We start from the raw sequence: 20,875 nt of genomic DNA, 5'->3' as shown, positions 1-20,875 counted from the left end.
AACATTAGGCTGTGTACATTAGTAAAACAGTAGTAAAACAGTAGTAAAGCAGTAGTGGGCAGTCAGTACTCAAACATGGAGAGGGTGGAGAGGCAGACAGACTAAGCAGAGAAGTCTATCTCTCCTCTTCCCTTTAGTGAGGCATTGAACAGTTCAATGGCCCTAGGAACAAATGACTTCCTCAGCCTTTCAGTTGTGCATGGCAGTGAGCGAAGTCTCCAGCTGATCAAGCTCTTTTGGTTTTTGATAGTGCTGTAGAGCGGATGACATTCATTGTCCAAGATGTTGATCAGTTTGTTTAGGGTCCTTTTGTCAGATATTGAAGTTATCCACTCCAGTTCAGCTCCCACTACAGAGCCAGCCTTCCTTACCAGCCTGTCAAGTCGCCCAGCATCCTTCTTCTTTGTGCTTCCTCCCCAGCATACCACTGCATAGAAGAGGGCGCTGGCCACAACAGACTGATAGAACATCCTGAGGAGCTTGCTGCACACATTGAAGGACCGCAGCCTCCTCAGGAAGTACAGCCTGCTCTGTCCTTTCTTGTAGAGTGCATCAGTGTTGGCTGACCAGTCCAGTTTATTGTCCAGGTGGAGACCCAGATACTTGTAGGTGCTTACCACCTCCACATTGACCCCATCAATGGAGATTGGTAGCAGAGCGGGCTTAGACCTGCGGAAATCCACCACCATCTCTTTGGTCTTTGAAGTGTTTAGTTGAAGGTGATTGAGTTTGCACCACTGCACAAAGTCCTCCACCAGGCTCCTGTACTCCTCGGGGAGTAAAACGACTTGTTGCCGTTTTGGGACATAGGCCTAATCTACTTTAAGCTTTTTCACGTTAAGGTGGTATTTGTTGTTACATTAGCTTCAGAAACACCGCTTCAGAAAGCTGCAGGGTAGCGCAGGGCACAAAGAAACGCGGGGTTAAATGTAACATGGACTTTTTTCCTAGTTGCAGAGGGTTGATCGGGGCATGCTATTGGTCAGTTAACCACATTACTATGAGACGGTGTTCCACAAATTTTCAGTCAGTGGACGTGTTTTCACGTAGATACAGCAAAATGTCTTTTGAAGGCATCAAAGTAAATAGGTGGTAGTCTTTCGATTACTGAGTTGTGGGTGCAGCTCACTGACTCTTGTCTTGTATCATCTAATAATCGTCTTGTAGGCTAAAAATGAACACCGTTGAAACATGTAGTCAACACATAGCAGGAGCTATCTTATAACAAACGTGACCCAGCGGGGTTAGTTGTAATGCACTGTTACAACTGTACAATGATATTGCAATACAAACATATGCGCGTGTTAGTTTAGTTAGTTTTGTGATGTTTTGCACTTTTGCCTCATGTGTTTTCAGGTTTGAGGGCTTTTCTTGGCAAGATTGACCTTGGTTAGACTCTGCCTCCATTGACGCATATGTTATTTCTCCGTATGGAAAATAAAGTAAATTTTCGACACACGTCTGTTATTAGTTCATGAGTTATGTATCATAAACAGTCAGATCCTATCCTATCATACACATTCAGATACATTTATTTAATTAATTGAATTAAAAACAGCCTTTTGCATTAGTGTTACAACTAACCCCGCATATGGGGCAGGTTGTAACATTTAACCTATCGCCACTCTCGGTGGAATACAAGAACAGTAGGTCCTACAAACAAACTTCCAGTGCACATTTGTAACAGAGATATGTATGTTGCTTGTTAAAATATATGACTAGTGAAACTCAAATGATTTTAGAAATATTTAGCCAAAGCCAAAAAGTGTTACTTTGTGTCCCGCGCTCCCCCACTGCTTGTGAAAGAAAGGGGTGGGGGAGGGGGGCTTAACGTGAAAAAGTTCACTCCAAGTTGGCCTACCCCATAAACTGCATGGCAGTAGGCTATTTCTATAAAATTACCACATGCGTTTGTTCAACTTTATGAAGCAGAATTACGCAGGCTATTTGCACACATTTTGTTTGCGGAAGACAGAGAAAATACAGCGCACGCGATTTTGGGCTGCACTTTGAAACTTGTTCCGGCGCCCCTGCCTTGTTGCCTTTATGATTTCCTTATAACTTTCTTATACTAAATAGGAAATGCAAACAATGACATGCCTAACCCTGGAACTGACTGACTCTCTGTCTCTCTCTCTCTCGTGCGTGCGCGCGCTCTAAGCAGCCTACGTTTCAAATTATGGTAGCCTATGGTAATGTTCAAGTTAGATCTGCTGCATGAAGGAGAGTGAGAGGAAACCCGTGTCCTGCTTTTATATTTGACAAATAGGTCCACCTCTTCTCACAGTTCCAATGCATGATCCAAATAATGGTATATTTGTTAGTCAACTTTGCAAAATACATTCAAAAAACATTCGGGGATGAAGCCCCGGCAAAATCGGCTGGCAACGCCCCTGATAAGATATATAAACTCACGCTATTTTAATTTCATATATGTTTGGTAATGGCTCAACTGTCTCTGATTGTTCTACTGACTTGGACTGACTTGGAAACTGCGTCATGGAAGAGCAGTAAGTCAACTCCCAAGTGACACCTTGTGGTTGTTTGTGTCAACTGCAGTTTGTGCTATTTCTGCCAAGAAAATGGGGTGAGTGATTCATGAAGGAACCCGTCCAAACTTAACTGGTACCCACTGTACAATGAACTACCACACCAGTTTCCAGCCCTTTACCACTATTAGAACAGATGTTATGGGCTTCCAAAAAAGCCAAAAGATGAAATGTGAAATTCCGTTTGAGATATTGACCAGACACTTCAGATTCCCTCGTTTGGTAACATTAGGCATATTTTCACAGCTTTTCAGCAAAATCTGAGAGGTACCATGTACATGATACCCCGATATTGGCTGTTTTCACATGGAATGACCCTAAAGCTTTCATTCCTTTGGAAATAGAAGCATGTAATGACATTATGCTAGCTAGATATTTTCAGTTTGCATTTAAAAGTGAATTATGAGTCTGGTAGCCACCTAGCTATCTGAGTGGAATGCATTTTAATCCGCAAATCATGTGCTTTATGTAAATGCTTAGTTTAAGGGAAACAAATTATTGAAGACTTCAAGACCAGTTTCATTACACAAAGACACTCTTCGACTCTTCATTGTCCATATTCCAAATCACAGTGAATGCAGCCTGTCAAAATGCCTTGGCTCTCACCGTTTATAACTGGTCAGTAGTTTTTCAAAAGCCCCGAATCTTTTTTTTGTATGTGTTTTCAATTTCCGATTCTAATTTCTAATTTAACTTCCCCTCGGTTTTTCTATAAATGTTACAAAATGTAGGCTACTATTACTGAGCAAATATCCCTTATTTTCAAAGCCCAATATTGACAGATAATCTGATTTCCCACACCATACGTTTAGGTTTAGTTTAGGCTACTCTACCAGAGCTGAGATGTAGCGTTTTACGTCATAAACCTGGCAGTGAGTTTAAACAGCAAGCCGGTAATTGTCAAGACATTAGGCAATTAGGCTACTCTACCCCGGAATACAAAAATAAACTTCAGAAAGACAGAAAGTTTGTTGTACTGTATTCATAGAGTCTCAATGACCGAATCAGTAGATTTACCTATTGTCAGTTGAGTTCGTTCAATTCATTTATTGTAGGCTAGCCTAGGCAAATATGAAACGGAGATGTAACGTGGCTACCGGCGGGATTTTGAACTTGCATGTTTCATGCATTTTAGGGCAAAAAATACCATGGGATTGATGTGTTCTTCATTTGAGGAACGTAATCAATTGCGGACGTGCACAGACAGCTCAGACACAGAGCGCATATAGGTCTAGGTTAGGCTACTTTCACTTTCTAGAGTGCGCATTTATTACGTAAAAGATGCTTCATACCAAAACAACGATCAAACATTATCAAATGTATCATGACGTGTTGTCACAAAGACTTACTCCAATTAGAAAATCGAAACCAAAATCATGTAAGTCTAAGTGTTCTCTCATTGACGCCTGTAGCCCTATAAGGAAAATGCGATTTCAGTTTGTAAAATGTATCCCCCCCCCCAACTGAATTAGTCCCCCTATGTGAAGCACTGAGGGGGGAATTCCCCCCCCCCCCCATTTTGAAAAATTAATTTAAAGCCCTGGATTAAACTTAGCTAAATGTGTTCCACCGAACATTATAATAAGTGGGTTCACAATGTGTGGGGCTGTGCTAAACCTGACCATAAGGCTACTTTGACCAGAGTTCAAAGTAAAAATTTATTGAGACAAAGGTAGCATCCCATCAGGGTTATCTCAACATAGTATACTAGCCTATAATATACAAACCATAACTCATAAAAAAAAAACGCTTAATTAACTAAGTGCATGCTGATCAGATAGGCTGTGCCTATAGACCGGTTTCAGGTACCTAACAACCGTTGTTAAGGACGAACTCGGAGGACAAGCAAACCCAGAGCCGTATAGCAATACATTGAGAGAAAGACGCAAGGAGCTTGAAAATTGTTAACTTTTGGCAGAGAAAAGCAGACGAAAATCCCCCTGTGTGGTACAGGAGACATTTCATTTTTTTGTGATGTGTCCGTTCAAAGCTAAAAATGTTTAAAACGCCAATAAAGTAGGCAGGCCTAGGTTCTAGACATTTGGATACGAAGCATGCATTATGAAGCTACGAAGTTATGCCACAAATGTTATCTTCATGCTCAAGAGGAAAAAGTCATGTAGGCTAAATAACATAGGGTAGTGATGTTAACAAAGTGTTTTTTTTTTTTTATATCATTTTAATGAGATGGATGATGATCCATGAGAACGGAGGATAACGTTAGCCTATATTTCACGCAAATGACAATATGCAGGGTAGCTTCTAGCCTAAATTAAAGTTGACACTCCATTTGAGTTGTTTGTTTTAAAAAAGAAGACATGGGCTTGCAAGTAACGTTATTGCATAGGCCTACTATAAGGTAGCCTAGCTAATCCGTCATAGGCTCCTGTCCTGTCAGTTAACATCCAGCACAATGCATTTTGTGCATTGTAACGTTATTTCAGTCAATCGTTCAATGTGTGGCCAGCATAGGCTACTTTATCAAAGTAATTATCCTCTGACCTCAGGGGGAAATGATTGTCCACCCCTGTCATTATGTACTCACTAAATCTAAACTAATTGTTTGTGCAGTCGAAGCCCTAACGCTAACATTAGCCTAACCTAACTTTACAGTGACTGGCCACATGTTTACCTTCCGTAAAATCCGTTGCTTTTTCATAGGTAAATCCGCTACACCTCTAGATGAAAACAATCCAGACTCGGCTACACCGAAATATTTCGGCAATATGTTTTTATTCTTCATCTTATATCAAGTTCAGCCAGCTTGTTTTCTATGCGCTGTCAGTGTAAACAACTAGTGCTTGTCCTCCGAGTTCGTTCTTGACTACAGTTGTTAGGGACCTGACCCCTCTTGAAAGACCCAAAGTGCCAGTCAGATATACCTTGAGTGTCACATTTTTAAAGTCTCAATGTGTCCATTACTTTACACAGAATTCACTAGAAGTCATTATTTAAGGGGTTATTTTTCTAAATTTTCTGCGGGGGAGGGGGGATGCCCCCGGACCCCCCTAGCCTTCCTGTGTGTGACACTGGGCTAAGCCCCCAATGTTTCAAATGTCTGGCTCCGCCCCTGGGAACCAGATAACTCTGCAATCTCCTCGTTCATGTTGCTTTCATGATTTCCTCTTAAAAGTTTCTTATAAAAAGCATGGAAGGGCAATATAGTCAAAGAATAGTTCAAAAGGTAAAGATCATAATAAAAAGAAAACATAAAACATACAAGGTAAAATCATTTAAAAATAAAGAATAATTAATAAGCAAAAAACAAAGGCAAAAGTAGTAAAAAAGTAATAAAAGACGAGGTAGAATAATTAGCAAAGCCAATTTGATTGAACATAAGAGAAGCCTACAAACATTAATCATAAGCATGTTATATTTATGACAGTGGAATTTACTGAACGCATTTGATCACAGCTGACAAATTATGCAGAAACATTTTCAACTGGAGCAAAACCATGCATGAATGTAGCTTTGGCGCATCACATGAAACACAATTGAGACAATAGATTGACCATATTGTACAACTGCAAAGCCTTATCATAGGCATGTTACATTCATGACATGAAAAGTAGAACTTATTGAACAAAAATGACAAATTACGCAGTCATCTAAACATTTTAAACTTGCGCAAAACTGCATGAACCCAGCATAGGTGCGTCACATAAATTAAAACACATATTGAAGCAACAGCTTGACCATTGGACAATCCTACTGCAAAGCCTTTCCATAGGCATGCAATGTTTATGACATAAAAAGTGGAATATGAACTCATTTCATCACACCTGACAATTAAACGGAGCTGCTGGCTGTTCGCGATTTGACTGATTCTTCTAAGCGCAGTGTTGACTTGCGCGTCTTTTTTAGATGGTGAATGTAAACAAAGGAAAGCCCTCTAATTGGACGGGGAAAGACTGACAAGTAGATGGGCCTAGGCCCGTCCAGGCCCGCCCATGGCTACCCGTATGACAGTTTAGCATTGTGATGGCTTGTGGATAAAAAACTGTTAAAAGATAGGAGGTTTGAGATAGATAGGACACACCCATGAGGTTTGAAGTTCTGAAATAGGAAGATAGGATTTTTCCTATCTTTGAAACTTCATGAAGGTACTGTCTGTATAAATCGTCTTGTAAATAAATACCAGAGCTTTTTCAAAGTTCTCAATGTCTCGTTTTAAATGTCAGGGCCCTCGGAAGTCTACCAATGAAGTGTGGAGATACTTTGAGCCTCGTAAATGGTGTAAAACAGTGATTTATTTGCATGGCTAGGCCGATGCCCGAGGCACCCCCATTGAAAAAGCTGTTGGTAGCATCAGCTAACTAGCGCCAGATTTCGGAGTGCAGGGGACAAGCCAAGATGAGCATACGTTCACACTCGGTATCATGTTTTAACACACTTTAGGTCAATATCACACCGGAATTCTCCTTTAAGTTTAGATAGGACAAGTAGTTAGGATATTTTCTGTAATCTGTAATTCTGTAATTTTCTGATGACTAAATTAATTGCTGCCATACTACCATTTTAAGCTGTTTGATTGATTTCTCTCCTGTACTCACATATTTTTTCCCCTGTTCCTCATGTTCAGGCCCCTCATTGTGAGCATGCCTTTTGTAATGGCTGCATCACACAGTGGTTTGCCCAGCAGCAGATATGTCCAGTTGATCGCACAGTGGTGACACTTGCCCACTTGCGTCCAGTACCGCGGATCATGCGAAACATGTTATCCAAGCTGCAGATCACCTGTGATAATGCCAGCTTTGGCTGCACTGCAACACTGCGTTTGGATCAACTTCACTCACATCTGAAGGACTGTGAGCACAATCCAAAGAGACCGGTCACCTGTGAGGAAGGCTGTGGGTGAGTGTGGCATTCTGTACTAAGATCAATATAGTTTTCATATAATTGTGTAGATTGTATACACTACCCGGCCAAAAAAAAGGTCACGCTCTAGTATTTTGTTGGACCTCCTTTAGCTTTGATTACGGCATGCATTTGCTGTGTCATCGTTTCCACAAGCTTCTGCAATATCACAACATTTATTACTGTCCAGCGTTGCATTAATGTTTCGACAAGATCTTGTATTGATGACAGGAGATTCGTACCACTGCGCAAAGTCTTCTCCAGCAGATCCCAAAGATTCTCAATGGGGTTAAGGTCTGGAGTCTGTGTCTGGTGATAATGTGTCATGCTCCATGAACCACTCTTTTACAATTTGAGCTTGATGAATCCTGGCATTGTCATCTTGGAATATGCCCGTGCCATCAGAGAAGAAAAAATCCATTGATGGAGTAACCTGGTCAGTCAGCTGCCCTCATTCTTTGGGTACATAACATTACTGAACCTAGACCAGAACTGTAGCAACCCTAAATCATAGCACTGCACAGGGAGGCTCTTACCTATTTGCTTAGTTAAATCCAGGTGGTGACCTTTTTTTTTGGCCAGGCAGTGTTTGTTACCAGTTCATGACTTAAATTTGTTCCAGTTTTATTATAAATGCATTTTTTTTTGTTGAAAATGTAAGAACTAGAATTAATTATGATGATTGGCTGAATCAAGTCAACACATTTATGCATTCATGTCATAATCAGGGGTGGAGACAACTGAACAAATCTACTCAAGTAGAAGTCAGTGGTGGACTGTCAAGACCTGGAAGGTCTTCTCTGCAGGTCTAATTGATAAAAAATCATGGATTCTTTAATATCATATGTTTTCCATTTATTATTTATGTCTGCCTCTATTTACCACTGTCTTTTGATTGACAGCTGTGGTATAGACAGGATAATGGGGGCAATGGGGCATTTTAATTTTGCTTTTTTATCACTAAATGTCTCTTTGTTATGAAAATATAATATCTCTTTTCTGTAGTCATTTTACTTATAGTGCAGCTGATTAATAAAAAAAATTGTTCACTTTGGTATAGAAGCATGACATTTGGCACAGATACTCTCTAAGGGGCACTATTTTGGAAAAAAGCACTGGCTGTTCAAAAATTCAAGATGGCCACCATTGCTATTCAATGCTTATTATATCAATTATTCAAATAGTGATCTAAGCATACAATTTGATACAAATACTCTCTAAAGGAAATGGGGGAAAAATGGGGGAAAAAAATGCTTGTCCCTAAAAAATTCAAGATGGCCGCCATTTTTAAAGATGGCCACCATTCCTGTCGAATATTAATCATTTCAATTGTTCAAATGGTGATGCAAGCATACAATTATGCAGAAATACTCTTCAAGGAACACTCTTTTGGGAAAAGGTATGTGCCACTCAAAAATTCAGGATGGAAACCATTTTTCAAGATGGCTGCCATTCCTCTCCTATGTTCATTGCCACTGTTTCCAAAAAGTGATACAAAAAATATGCCACAAATATTCTGTTAAGGCCACTTTTTGGAAAAACTGGATGGCCAATAACAAATTCAAGCTGGAGACCTTTTCCAAGATGGCCGTCATTTCGGTAGTATGTACACTGATGTACACTGCAAAAATATTCTAATGGCAACACTTTTAAAAAAAGGCAATCGCAAAAATTCAAGGCATTTTTCAAGGTGAGTGTTGCTTTAATAATGTACTCTGTTGGGACTGAGTTAAAAGGAAGGATTGAAAAAATAACATAAGTTGTATTCACATTTTTACCAGCCTTGTGGTTAGAGTGTCCAGCCTGAGATTGAGAGGTTGTGCCCTGTCGAGTCATAATAAAGACTGTTAAAAATGGTAGCCAATGCCTCCTAGCTTGGCAGTCAGCAAGTGTTGTATTGGGGGCAACATATCCGGGAAGGTGTTCATATACATCACAGTCCAGAATCAGGAAATCGGCTCTCGCCCACTGCAAACTTACTTTTTTATTCACATTTGCAAAACACAATCTAAAACATTTGCATCTTCCACGGCACTCTGATTTGCAGCCACTTGGCTAGCTGTTCACAACTTTGTGCAACTGGTGCATTTGCTGTCCAGAAGACCCCCCATTGTTCACCAAGCTTTTTCCATCCCCAGTCAGCAGGACTCTGCTTCTGACTGACACTGGGTTGCTTGACCCCATATGCAGCCTGCCTGATATGCAGCACGTTTAGTGTGTTGAAGCAGAGCTGCCCTTGTTAGAGGAATGGCTTCAAATGGCCTCTGCTTTCGGGCAAACATGTCAAGCCTAGCCTCATCTACACTAACAGCTGTGCTTGATCGATCATACAGCAGGACCACAAACTTCTCAAGGATCTCCAGGTCACTATTGTGAAAGAGTGGAATGTTGGTGGCAATCATTTTATAGACATCATGTTGAGAAACATGATGGGTAGGTGGTGATAGGAGGGGTTCCTTTGTGTCTGTCTGACAAAGACAACATTTCATCCAATCAGTTGATCTCTTGGCTGACATGGGATTTTCATTTGCCATTTTGGGGGATTGTTGTCTGATTAAGGGGTTATTCTTTTACCACCTCAATCATAGACATAGTACACATTCAAGTATGGGATACAACTAGGTTCGGGTCACCTACAGTGGGCAGTGCTTCGACTTGGCCAGCTTCACTCGCGGTCCGCGCGTGGGATCACGCGGTATCACGCAACTTTTGTATTTTCCCAGTGAGACGCTGCAACAACCCAAACAACCGGTAGATGGCTCAAGTGATCAGGGTGTCTCGTAAAAAGAAATGGAGCCTGGAAAACCCTACACAGACTTCACTACAGACTTTAGCAGACTGGTTTAGAAATAATTTAATAGCCATAAATATGCCTGCCCTGCCCTAATAAAGAAATATTTGGTTAACAGCGAGTGAATCCCGTTTGCAGCCGTAGAAGAAACACAGGACAAATTAAACATTATGGTTTTCTCCGAGTGCAACGATGATAGACAGACATCATTTGGACAAAATATAGAGCATATTAACCTCCGTTGCTCAGCCAAATGCCTTCCTGTTACGTCCTGTTATCACGGAGTTACAGGCGATAAACGATTTTTGATGGTCACAAGTTTACTTCATTAGCGGTTTATTTTTTTGATTATTAAAGAGTGTTTTTCATTTAAAGGTTTGACTTCGTGCTTATTCAGTAGAGCATTTAGTGCTCTTCCCAATCCCAGACGTTCACATTGCATGTTTGTTTGTAATGGATGCAACCGTGAGATAGGCTACGCGTTTGACGGCAATGAGTTGTTAACGGACATGAACATGACATATAGCCCAGCAGCAATCTAGGGACTGTTCGTTATTTATTGAAGGGGCCACCGGAGGAATTTTGAGTGCTTCAGTCAAAAGTTGCATGACCCTCCCTTGCCTGCTAGAAATTGTTCAATGAACAATTGTTAAAAAAGACATGACCCTCCCCTTGCCAATTGTCGCATGTCTTCCGCCCGCGCTGCTTTGCGCCACAGCCACACACTGTGATAACGTTCTTAAATCAATCTTTCGTGAGCTTGCATGCTACCAGTCCTTCCTTTTCAAATGTGTTGCGCCTGTTTGCACAATTTCACAAATAATCATATGTGATTAATAATATGACAAATAATCCCTGTGCATGGGGACCGAAACAATGCATGCCAACTTTTTCCGTGTTTTATCACGTATTTTAACTTTCCCCCGCTGTCATTCCCCTGCTGGACAGATGTATCGTAACACCCCCAATTATCACCACTTTTGTTCAGAAATTCTTCAAAATAACATTTGCTAAATTAACCTTACATTTTTCAGTAGCCATAGGTGTGTAGATTTGAACAAAATCTGGTTTGGTTCTTAACGGGAGCATTTACTGCCTGGAATATCCGATTTTGTTTACCACGCTCAGAGTTATAGTGCTGGCCTGATGGGTCGCCTATTTACACCGTTTCAACGGCACATGGACTGTCAGTGTCTGCCGTGAGAGAAGCGGGTTCTGTGTTTCGTTCATGTCAGTGACTGACGCGAGAGAAGCGGTGTCTGTGTTGTGTTGCCTTGCGTTGCGTTGCGTTAATTTATTTTCATTGGGCATGCCGTGCCGTGCCGTCCACAGCTCTTCAGTTCTGACAAAGCCGAAATTACACCTTTTGAAACAATGAGTGCAAATTCAACAACTTGAAGCTACATCTATCAAGTGTGAACATGCTTAACAAAATATGAGAACAAAACATGGGAACTAAACGTGCATTACGGATATAATCAGTGGGAGCCCTGTGCTTGTTTCCCTGCAACAAGACAGTGACACCCTCAGTGTGTTTGAAATGTCCAGTCGATTGCGCGATTTGGTCTTAGTTGCAGTCATTGCCGAAAACCCGGCCTCGCATAGATACGTGGTGGGAAATGGTAGCAACGTTTTCAGGGCTTTTACGGCTATATCGGGATATTCTGCTTTGGTTTTGATCCAAAACCCCGCCAGAGAGGTTTCCTCATACACACTCTTAAGACCACCGTCATTTGCAATTTTGATCAACTGTTCTTCCTCCTGCGCTGACATGTTAGGACTATTCGGGATATTGACAAATGGGTTGCGGACCCACTCATTGGTTTGCCGTGGATCTTTGGAGGATGGGAAGTAGCCTAACGCTCAAACTCATTTGAAAGCACAACAAGGTGATCGCGCACCAGCTGCGAGAGAAAGGGCCCTGCCTCAGTCTCTCCCAAAACCCCCACTACTGTTTGGAACATATCAAATACACCCCGTCCCCACAAATCAAGCTTGGCTTTAAATGCAGCGACTTTATCTGCCAGTTTAAAGACAGTCGTCATTCTCCCCTGGAGTGACAGGTTGAGGTCATTAAGCAACCCGAATATGCCACATAGGTAAGCGAGTTTTGACACCCAGTCCTCATCACTAAAATGTGCAGCTAACGGTGACTTTTTTTCTGTAAGAAATCTCTGCAGCGGCTCTCGCAACTTAAACACCCTGGCCAGTGTCTGCTAAAGATGCTTGTTTTTTGTTGCTCATTCTAGCAGTTTAGCTAACTTCGTGTGACACTACCGTTCACCAAGAACTGATCAAGTGAAGTGAGCTGACCTGAGGCTGCGCAGCGCTGAAGGCAATATGTAAAGTGTTGAAGGCGGGACAGACGTAAGAAAATAGACCTTGCAAAATGCAAACATGCGTGCAATCAAACAACTGCATATAGGCCTATGCCATGTAAATACGTGACATTATTGCGAATTAAATTGAGTTTAGTTTGCATGCATTTTTTTTTAAACTCATGTCGTAGGCTACGGCCCGGTTAGGAATGTACGGGCCGCGGCCCGGTGGTTGGGGACCGCTGCCTTAGATGGTAGGAAAAATCTTCAGCCTATTAACTGACCACCCGATTCACGTTCACTGTAAAAAATAATATGCCCTTTTAACTTAAAAAGGTTTGTTACCCCGCTGCCTTACGTTTTTGAGTTAACTTGACATAAAATTAAATTTGATTTAACTTATCTTTCTTAGTCAAGTCAACTGCAAATTTTACATAGACTCTTGTTGTGTCAAAAAAGCCATGTAAGTTAACTTGATTAATTTACATGTTGTTTCAAAATAGGATCATTAGTTGAAATAAATTTGTTCAGACATGTATTTTCCTTGTTAGTTTTTATTAACTTTTAAAAACTTTTATACTTATTTTTTTCAAAGAGAGGATGCACATCATAATATCAAAGAAAAAAAACAAAAACTAACTAAAAATGCACAGGTGGATGTACAGCACATCAAATTTGGGGGGGAAACCCATTATGCTACATTAGAAAAAAAAATAATCTGAAAACACACATAAAAACAAATCAAAACTGTGGACCAAGTCCAAGTTCTACGGAAGGTTGTTGTACTAATCTTTACCAAGCAGCCTGTTTTGGAGAAAGTTGGCTGAAAAACAAATCACCAGAAAGGTGAATATTTAACTCATTACCAGGGACATGCTTTTATTCTATTACAGTTTAGAACAGGTAAAATAATCTGCTTAGTTCAAATACAATGTTACATGCTTTATAAAATGATGAGTTTCCATCTGTAGAGCATGTCCTTGTATTTCAACCAGTGCTTCCAAATCACATCACAGGTCTTTAGAATGCTGGAAGTATCTTGACAAAGAAAGTGGGGCATGCCAAGCAGGACTGTTGTTCGCTTATTCTGGTTGGAATCCTGAAATGCAAAAGGAAACACACAAACGCAAACACAATGTTAAACAAAAACAAAATAGAAAAAACTCTGAGCTCATTAATATGTTAAATACTTACATGAGCATCAAGCCATCTAAGAATGTCTTGGAGCTTGTGATGACAGGGTCCCTTTTTCTGAAAAGGACAAGAAACATGGGCAGATATTCATCAAGTTCACTGAGGAAGGTTCTCAGGAGATCAGCAGACATCAGACAGTTGAATTCCGTGAGTGAATGCAGAATATGACAACAAAAAAGAAATGATAAAATACATTAAATCAATATTTTTGTGTTCATTCTACAGGCAATTCTGTTAATACCTGGTGACACTATAAAATAAAAAAAGTAAATTGTGTGTACAGAAATGTCCGTTCAGGTCAACTTGCCTTCTGAAGGTGATAAAACATGCAGAGCAAGGGGCAAAAGTGGCTGTGCTGTCCGTGCTTCAGAGTATGTCTTCTGATGACCCTCTGATTCCACGTTGAAAATGGGCTCAGTTTACAGGTCCACTTCATTAACACTCTTCTGTAACAGAGATAAATTACAAGCATCTGAGATTTCAATGCACAAAAATGAGTTTGTAAGAGCATCATTGAGATATCTGTTAAACATTGATACTACATGGCCTACATTATGATACACAATATTATTCAGATTTGAATGAGGACTTTCTATGAACACTGTAGAAATGCTTAGGTAACTTTTATCACCTATACTAAACATAGTGAGAATGAAGTCATGCTTAATAAAGATATGCTTGATGGGTTCATAATAATAATCTACATTTATGTCCACTGTGCTAAATAGCATCGGAGATGGTTGATATAGAATGTAGGCTACTAAAGGATCTTTGATAGCATCAAGTAACCAGCAGTGTAAAATCCTTCAGTTATTGACTCATTTCTTGCCACACACTCTCAGTGCTGTTTTTAAAGTAAACTTTTGGCTCAAACTGTGAAAACAAACATATCACCCTTACTAATCTGAATTAAAGTTAAATTGTCATTAGTCCTTGTGAAGGAAGAACATGCTGATAGACAAGAGAAGCTTCCGTTAGTTAGCAAGCTAGTTCGTACCGGAATTCGTAAGTGAATGTATGCAAATAGATAACCACCAAACAACTTGGCTTAACAAACAAAAAACATCTCCTTAGCTATTTTTGTAAAATACACAAGGGGAAATAACCATAAGGAATAGAGAAAAGACTTGTTTTCTTTAAGTGGCTTGGTACATTACAGCATTATGATAGCTAGCTTTTACTGGTATAACTAGCGAGATATGTGGTTAAGTGAAAACATCTACGAAATGCAAGTGTTTCATCCAATTATATGGAAATAGTTCTACTCATTCAATTCATTGAGTGGTTGGGTACTAAAGTTTACTCACCAAAAACACTGAATATTGATGGATTACGTTGGATGAAAGTTGAGATGATTCCTCCATGTGCTTTTCTTCCAACAGGGCAAAGTGATGTAAACAGGTCTGGCCAGAGGTGGCAGTAACGAGCATGTGTCGTGTTTTGTTAGGGCTACTTGTTCATTTAAGTGAAGACAACAAAATTCATTCATTTTCGTTCATTGAACTTAGAACAAAGTTGAATCAGTGAAAACTTCTTATAGTATTTCTTTTTGACTCGACAATTTTCACAGAGTTTAGTTATATTAACTAAACAAATACAGTTAAAGCAACAAAACCACAGTTTTATTTTTTACAGTGTTGGCTGGGGGGGGAAGGGGGGCCATCAGACATTTGTGACCAGTTAATCCGGCCCTGTCCCCAACAAATCACACCTTCCCACCTCTGACAGCTTAAAGGCCGTGTTGCAGGTTAACCATCACTGTTGATTAATTGGTACATAAAGCACTCAAGCTATGTATATCATTTTTAAAATGTCTCAAAAATGGTCTTAAAGACCAGTTTTTTACGTTTTTGGTATTAACGGTCTTTTTTTTTTTACATTTGGTGATGACCTCACGTTGGGGAGATGTGGAGGAAAGGTAGCCTCAGCCTAGTATTAGAACTATGGCGACTGACTGGGACGAGGAAGAGTTGGCAAGGACCAATATGATGGCCCGCAGCCGTATAATTTCGAACCTGTGAGACATGAGAGGGCAAATGAGGAACTGCCAAGAACTGATGGCCTTCAAAGCCAATTAAATGCATGGTCCGAGGAGAATGAGTGGAGAGTTGGCGAAGTGTCCTGGTGAGTTGCTATCATTTAGCAACGCAGCAATGAGCACTGGAGCTAGCCTAGTCTACGAGCAGCCGTGCACAATAACGACATTTTTTTTACTGTCAGTGAATAGCACCAGAGCCCTTATTAGACATTCTCTGATAGCACCGAGTGGGGGGAAAAAATCAACGTTTCTTTATATCTAGTGGCAGTGATCATGACGTTAGTTCAGATAGTTAGTACTGGTAAACTTTGTCATAGTGTCGTAGACCTGGTAAACTTTGTCTTTGTCATCTACAAATAGACATCATGCTAGCTAACATTAATGATTAGTTATCCCACGTTTTGATAGTAGCCTACTAGCTCCAGTAACAGCATCATTGCCAAGTGTTTTTAAATGTTTACCTCTTCCTCCGGTGAAAATGTTGTTGCAAACGTAGCCGCCGCGTGTCTGTCGCTGTGTTTGACAGGTGCTTGTGTGGGCAGTGCTGTCCCATGGAAACTGCTTTGGAGAGCTTGTGCTGTAGGGAAGTGAGTGCGTTTTGGTCGCTGGTCGAGGAGCTCACCCCGCGACCAGATGTGACGTGCCTCACTCAGCATCCAGGATTTGCGGCATGCTGCCTGAATCCGTTTGTTCTGAAGATAGCTTACACCCATTTCAGGCAGGATCATGGTCCCCTTCAAGCCAGCACACACGAGTATGTTAATTGTTTGTTTACCTTACCATTCTTTTTTTATACACAAAGTCCTATGAACCAACTTAAACAGTTATAGGTCAAGTCAAATCAAGTCAGATTTATTTGTATAGCGCATTTAACATGCACAGAGTGCAACCCAAAGCGCTCCAGGTGACTAGAGATGTGTTGTATAGACAATAAACATGTTTCCAACATACCCATCCCTAGGCAATACCAGTACACTGCGTACAGGCAGGCTATACGCTGGGCATATGGAGTTCTTGGCAGGCATATAAGTCTCTACCCTCCTGTCTGGTTTCAGCTGTCAGGCAACAATTTCATAGTGGTGACGAGACCCATCATGGCTTTCAATGGCCTCGTTTGGATGAAAATTAATAAAAAGCATATTGGCATGTACAACATTAATAAAATGAAGTATTTTTCAGTTCAAGAAAGTCATGCTTGTTCTGTTGTGATCGCTTAACTGCCCTTAAAATGTAACACAATACACAGAACATGTGAATTCCAATAAAAACAGTTTATTAGTTTATCCCAAGTAATGGGAGTACATTACAGAAGAGAGAGACAGGTTGGAAGTCCTGATAAAATAAACAAATCTGAAAAGGGTTCAGGGTAACTCAAGGGTTAGGCACAAAAAAATCAACATACAATTATCTTGCAGTAGTGTGGTCTTACCTGTGGGTCATCTGATGGTTTGCTCTCTCCCTCACACACAAATACATGCATACATACATGCAGTGATATCAAAAGCACATAGAGCAGACACATAGTGACCCAAGACAAAAGCGCACACAGAGGTCCTTTTCGGATTATCATTCCTTACTCCCTTTCCTACTATCTTTACCTTGACCCCTTTTGTAAAAACACCATCGGGTCAAGGAAATATAGGAGAATTCAAATGCACCTCATCACTAAAGGTTTCTTGGTCATCACCTTCTGATAGTAATCTTTCTGCGTAAAAGTGAGAATCCGAAAAGGACCAGTAGACAAGACACCACCAGGTACAATGATTGGTAAATTATGTTGTTAATCTAAGTTAGATAAAATAAATTTCATGCAAACAAAAGAAAAAGGAAACCACAACACATAGACAGAGCCCGAAACATGCAGCATGCAGAACCCCTTGCAAAACCACATGGAGCACACAAAGAAGGCACAACAGCAGCAAGGCCCCAGCACCAGCTACAATTATTGCTTCTTACAAAGACAAAAAAGGAATGATCTTGTGCAAACAACTAGGTAATCCAAAAAAACAAAGCAATAAATGGCACACAAAGACAAAACAAAATATGCGGCATGCAGAAAACCACCACCAAATGAAATGACAGACAAGAAGGAATAAAACTAGAATTGCGGTTCCGAGGAACTGCAAGAGTGGGTTTGATCAGTGGCACGGAACTCGGCCTCATCCAAGGATTCCAACGGTACCTCATTTATGAAAATCGGGCACACGGATCAAAAGTTGTCTGCATTAACGCAACATCCAATAAGCTAAAACGCATAAATAACATGGTTGCTATGCTGGTTGCTATGGTGGTCGCTAGGTTGACATTACAGGGGTGGTTTCTAGGTTGTTGCTAGGGTAATTAGTTAGTTGCTAGTAAGCCATCTTAAGCTGACTGCATAAAGTGATTATTTTAAGAGATACATTTTCAAACCAGAACTGTGTATAGGTCATGGTTAAAAACGTATCAGAATCTCAGAAATAATCACGTAATGCAGCCAGTTTAAGATTTTTTAAGAAGTCAGATTTTTTAAAGGCAATCAAATTTCTGCTGACTCTCTTCTGGCTGCGGTTAAAGGCCAGCGCCTCCTGAGAGGCCTGAAGGGTCAGTTCTGATGTTGTTGGCTGCTGGAACCGAAAAAAGGACTGCATTTTCTTAAAAGACAATGTGACTGAAGTGCGGGCAAAGTTTGCACAGAAATGTACGATTTTTCCCACCCTCATCGACCTCGTCATAAAACTTGTTTAAATGATCACACGACGCCTCCTTGCTGCTTTGTTGTCTACATCAGCATTTCTCAAACTTCTTTGACCTGAGGCCCAGTCAAGGCATACTTTGGGGTCATAGGGCCCACCTACATGAACCCACCCGTTCCTCCCAACCCCTATCAAATTGTAATGAGATCACAATTATTATTTTTATACTATATTGCTATACATGCACTTTAAAACAGTCAATGTTTAAAGTGCTAAGATTGTTCACAAAAGTTTGTGAAAGCATGCACATCAGAGTACTGCTTTACTAATGTAAAATATAATTAGGCCTACACTAGTTTCTTTGTTTTTGCATTGTTGCATGATGCTTGCATGAGAAATACTTCTCAAAACAACAGCAATTATATGGGTGCCGTTGTTTTGGGATGTTTCCCTCATGCAAGCATCATACACTGATAGAGTATATATATGCTATTTAATTACATTTCATTTGAATGCCTGAATGTAAGAATTCAGGAAACACAATACCAGCTTTTAACATGTCTGTTGTTTACTAGTTTATGTAAATCACATAACACATGAACTGTTCATACTACTGATAGCCCATTACTGTACACAATAATACTGTGCCCATTCATTAACATATATTAAACATCAGGCGTCTTGTTTACACATTTAAACCATATTTGCACTTCGAATTTCGCTTCCAAACTGTAATAACTACATCTACAAAGTCTAAAGAAGATAACCATGTAGTCTGTTCATAGATAAGATCAATTTTGACAGAACTACAGACTTCGTGAAAGTAGCCTAGTAGTCCTACATAAAAGGCTCCATATTCACTTCATTGCAAAATCGCGGTTGGTCTGTTTACACACTAAAACCATATTTACACTTCGAAATTCGCTTCCAAATTGTAGTAACTACATCTACGAAGTCTAAGGAAGATAATCATGTAGTCTGTTCATAGATAAGATACATTTTGACAGAACTACAGACTTCGTGAAAGTAGCCTAGAAGCCCTACATAAAAGGCTCCATTAACTTCATTGCAAAATCGCGGTTGGTCTGTTTACACACTAAAACCATATTTACACTTCGAAATTCGCTTCCAAATTGTAGTAACTACATCTACGAAGTCTAAGGAAGATAACCTTGTAGTCTGTTCAACGATAAGATACATTTTGACAGAACTACAGACCTCGTAAAAGTAGTACCTAAAATTAGTGTGATAAATGGCCATCACGTAGCCTAAAGCATATAGCACTAGCATATGACAACAGCAAATAGCTAACGTTTACGTTAGCCTAACTTACTTATCGTTGACGTTGACCCGACACGTTTATAAGTTAGACCATAGACTGATAAGGACGTCCATCAAAATTCCGTGTGTATCCTGTGTATCTTTCGTGCTGCTATCCTGTTGCCTTTTCCCTGTTGTTCCGGCAACAAGGTTTTTACGCGATATTTGCCACATCCCAGAGAGTTGTTGTTTGGTGGGTCAGGTGACGAGCCGTCGAATCACAGCACAGCACCCAGAATGCATTGCAACACACCGTCTAGAAGGGACTCAGCATTAGGTCGGCTTTAAATAGCATACAGAACCTATAGTAATATAACGTTGTCTGTAAGCTCCACAGATCGTGGCAAGACAATTGAATTGATTGTGGACTTCTTGCTGGGCAACGATGAGTAACTTGATTAGTAATGCTACGTGGATATGCATGATATCTGTATGAAAGTGTGTTTCTCAATGTAATAATCTATACAACTGTACACATGCCTAAGTTCAAATGGAGCTAGCTGGGTATAGGACTGGGCTGAATGGATTGGTGAAATACTTTATTTATTTATTTTTTTAATGACCTATATGAACATGGTTTGGCTTTACATGCTTTACATGGTTTGGCTTTTTTTTACATGACCTTTACACTTAGTGCTGGCAAGGCATTGAACTGGGCTGAATGGATTTGGAAAATATATATATATATGTTTTAATGACCTGTATCAACATGGTTTGGCTTTAAAAAAAAGATGAGACAGCGCTTCGCGCTGTCTCATCTTTTTTTACATTACCTTTACACTTAGTGCTGGCAAGGCATTGAACTGGGCTTCATTCAAGGATTCCAACGGTACCTCATTCATGAAAATCGGACATACGGGTCAAAAGTTACATGCACACACCTTCATATACACAGACAGCCCAGCCCAGCCCATTAGAGCTCTGCCAGGTGGCTTAGAACTCTTCCAGGTGCAAGCTTAACCCTTTGCAGACCGCGCCGAACATTCCATTTTTTCATACTCGATGGCCTTATGGCACAAAAAGGCTTATTGTGTGATTATGCTACATGACAGAGATATGATTTACCCACCATTATAATCAGGAGAAATAGCCCTTTCAAATGGTATAAAATATAATTAATAATTTTGAGGAGA

The 20,875-nt window shown here is 40.2% G+C and overlaps 1 protein-coding gene across 1 annotated transcript in view; it reads left to right on the top strand.

The window, feature by feature from the left end:
- The window catches only part of LOC143114883 (E3 ubiquitin-protein ligase NRDP1), a 110,998-nt gene that overhangs the window by 41,949 nt on the left and 48,174 nt on the right, over positions 1-20,875 (top strand). The window contains exon 3 of the mRNA XM_076276720.1: positions 7,132-7,403. Within this exon, the coding sequence (XP_076132835.1) occupies positions 7,132-7,403 (272 nt within the window). The remainder of the gene's footprint in view (positions 1-7,131; positions 7,404-20,875) is intronic.

Source organism: Alosa pseudoharengus, unplaced genomic scaffold (genome assembly GCF_046254945.1).
Source record: "Alosa pseudoharengus isolate Yale_2024_CS ecotype anadromous, Long Island Sound unplaced genomic scaffold, YU_APseudo_1.1 YU_APseudo_1.1_scf_9, whole genome shotgun sequence".
NCBI lineage: Eukaryota > Metazoa > Chordata > Actinopteri > Clupeiformes > Clupeidae > Alosa > Alosa pseudoharengus.
The sequence above is the reverse complement of the archived record's forward strand: the minus strand, read 5'-3'. Positions and strand labels throughout refer to the sequence as shown.